The 2,405-nt window shown below is 49.7% G+C and overlaps 1 protein-coding gene across 1 annotated transcript; it reads right to left on the minus strand.

Annotated features, from left to right (window-relative positions):
* Window positions 1–314: 314 nt before the first annotated feature.
* On the minus strand, window positions 315–2,066 carry foxb1a (forkhead box B1a). Its single transcript, XM_008311785.3, has one exon. It carries the CDS (start codon window positions 1,327–1,329, stop codon window positions 391–393), a length of 939 nt encoding a protein of 312 aa, XP_008310007.1. The 5' UTR covers window positions 1,330–2,066; the 3' UTR covers window positions 315–390.
* Between the last annotated feature and the right edge of the window lie 339 nt (window positions 2,067–2,405).

Here is a 2,405-nt window from a genome sequence, read left to right on the forward strand (position 1 = left end):
CCTGGATTCATCCTTCAGTGGCTCCGCTCTCAACACGCACATTTTTCACAATAAACTGAAAAATAGAACTATCAAATAATAATTTATATTTTCAAGAGCAAATGCTTGGCTGTGCGATTGTGCTGGACTCCAGTGACACACACGCGCGCGCACACACACACACGACTTAAAGCGCACATTCAACACGTAACACAAACAATAGTCAATATATAATAATAGTAGTAGTAGTAGTAGTAGTAGTAGTAGTAATGCAACTGCAACTCGCCTTGATAGTTTGTCCGACGACAGAAAATATAAACTTTGGGGGGTTTTTTTTTTTTTTTTGGGCGGGGGTGGGGGACTCTGTGGGAGCCAGCAGTCAGTCATCCATCAGTCAGTTTGTGTGTGTGGTCAGTGCACGGCCACCGACTGCAGTGTGGACGGGCTGGTCAGAGTCTCGCTCGGGGTCGCGGGGCTGCTTTGGCTCGTCGCTGTCTGTGGGGACGTCGGGCTCAAAGACTGCGGAGAGTTTGACAGAAATGCGGGAATGTGCGGGGGCAGAGCCGAGAAACCGGCCATGGAGGTCGGCGTGGGTTTGATGGGCACCGGGATCGCGGGTAAGGACTGTCCGCCGTGGCACAGAGACTTGATGGGGACGCCGTACGCGCTGTAGTCGCTGCCGGCCATGGAGATGGGGGCCGCCGTGTCTATGACGCTGCTGTTGTACATGTGCGGCCAGGCTGTGGTCAGCTGGTTGTGCAGAGGGTAACCCGCTGACATGGACTGCATGGTGGAGAAGGCCAGACTGCCCGGGACCTTGTACTCTCTGGCGATGATGTTCTCGATGGCGAACGGATGTTTGAAGGTTGACGTCTGTGACACTCCCAGGTTGTAGGGTGACATCTGGGGCAGGTGTGTGCTGTTGGCGGCCAGGGCGCTCAGTCTCAGCTTGGCTTGCTGCTGGAGGTAATGGGCGGCATCCGACTGCTTGCTGGGTGCCAGTGGGTCGGACATGAGCACCTTGAAACGTTTGCGGCGCCTCAAGAAACTCCCGTTCTCGAACATGTCCCCGCAGCTCGGATGCAGAGCCCAGAAACTGCCCTTACCTGGCTGATCCGGGCGCCGCGGGATTTTGATGAAGCAGTCGTTGAAGGAGAGGTTGTGTCGCAGCGAGTTCTGCCAGCGCTGCGTGTTTTCTCTGTAGTAGGGGAACCGGTCCATGATGAACTTGTAAATTTCACTGAGTGGCAGCATTTTCTCCGGGCAGCTCTGGATCGCCATGGCGGTCAAGGAGATGTAGGAGTACGGCGGCTTCTGGTCGCTGTACGTGTTCCTCCCCGGACGAGGCATCCTGGATGTGAAGTTATTTAGAAGAAATGCAATAAAACGTAATCTCCTCCTAAATCCTCGGCGTGAACTCGCAGCTCTTCATGCAAAACAAAAACAAAAATAACAGTTGGGCAAAGTTGAGTAGCAGGCGGAGCTGGAGCAGTGCGGGACTCGAAGGAGCCAGGACGTAGTGAGCAGACGGGCGGACGGAGCTCATTTATGGGGTGACGGCTGCTGTAAGTCTTTTTTGCGAAGTAAGTCAGCTTGTCCCGCCAGCAGACTTGAATAGACTTTCTTCCTGCTCGTCCTTGATGCGGCGGAGCTAAGTGGATGCCTCCATGGCCTTCCTCTAACCATCTGATAGTTTTATGTAGTGACATGAGCAGAAAAGACCCCTGTAGGGGCGCTCCATTAATGTGCCACCTCTTTGCTATCACATGACAATTGCCATGGGAGGAGGGGGCTGGGAGGAAGGCATAATCTGGTTTCATTTACACCTATTTACATGGACACCTTGGGCCAATGGAAATCATTTCCATTTGAAGACAGAAAAAGGGGTGAAAAGGCTCGGCAGCCGGAATTGAACAGCGATGGCACTCAGTGTGTGAAGGTATGCGCTAACATTTACTTCAGCGGACTTTACGTTTCGGCCGAATATTGGGAATAAGATTGAATGCATTAAATCTCCGGCTTTTCTACATTTATTCTGTTCCTGGGAGTTTGTTTTTTTTTTAAGAAAAACGATTAAACATCGCATCTACGGGCATTAAAATGATATTTTGCATATTAATAAAATAATAATTTATATTAAACTGTAAAAAAACAAATTTATAAAAAGATGAATGTCAATGGTGTGTAATATGTGCATACGCGAGGACGCGCATTAAATTCATTTTATGCATTCTTTTATTTTGTTTTAGCCTCACTCCGCTGGTGTTTACTGAATGCACACACACCACGCAAAAATAAATGGCCATGAGCGAGTTTGCTGATGAGTCAACTATTAGTTTTTCTCAGCTAATTTGGCCCAGAGCTGCGTAAAAGGAAGTCGACGATGAGGAGGGGGGGACAAATCAACACAATGCAAACAATGCTGT

Source organism: Cynoglossus semilaevis, chromosome 6 (assembly GCF_000523025.1).
Source record: "Cynoglossus semilaevis isolate Cse_v1.0 chromosome 6, Cse_v1.0, whole genome shotgun sequence".
NCBI classification, from domain to species: domain Eukaryota; kingdom Metazoa; phylum Chordata; class Actinopteri; order Pleuronectiformes; family Cynoglossidae; genus Cynoglossus; species Cynoglossus semilaevis.

Bases quoted from the DNA above. Each gene is read 5' to 3' on its own strand.
- foxb1a (XM_008311785.3), bottom strand. From the start codon at position 1,329: ATGCCTCGTCCGGGGAGGAACACGTACAGCGACCAGAAGCCGCCGTAC.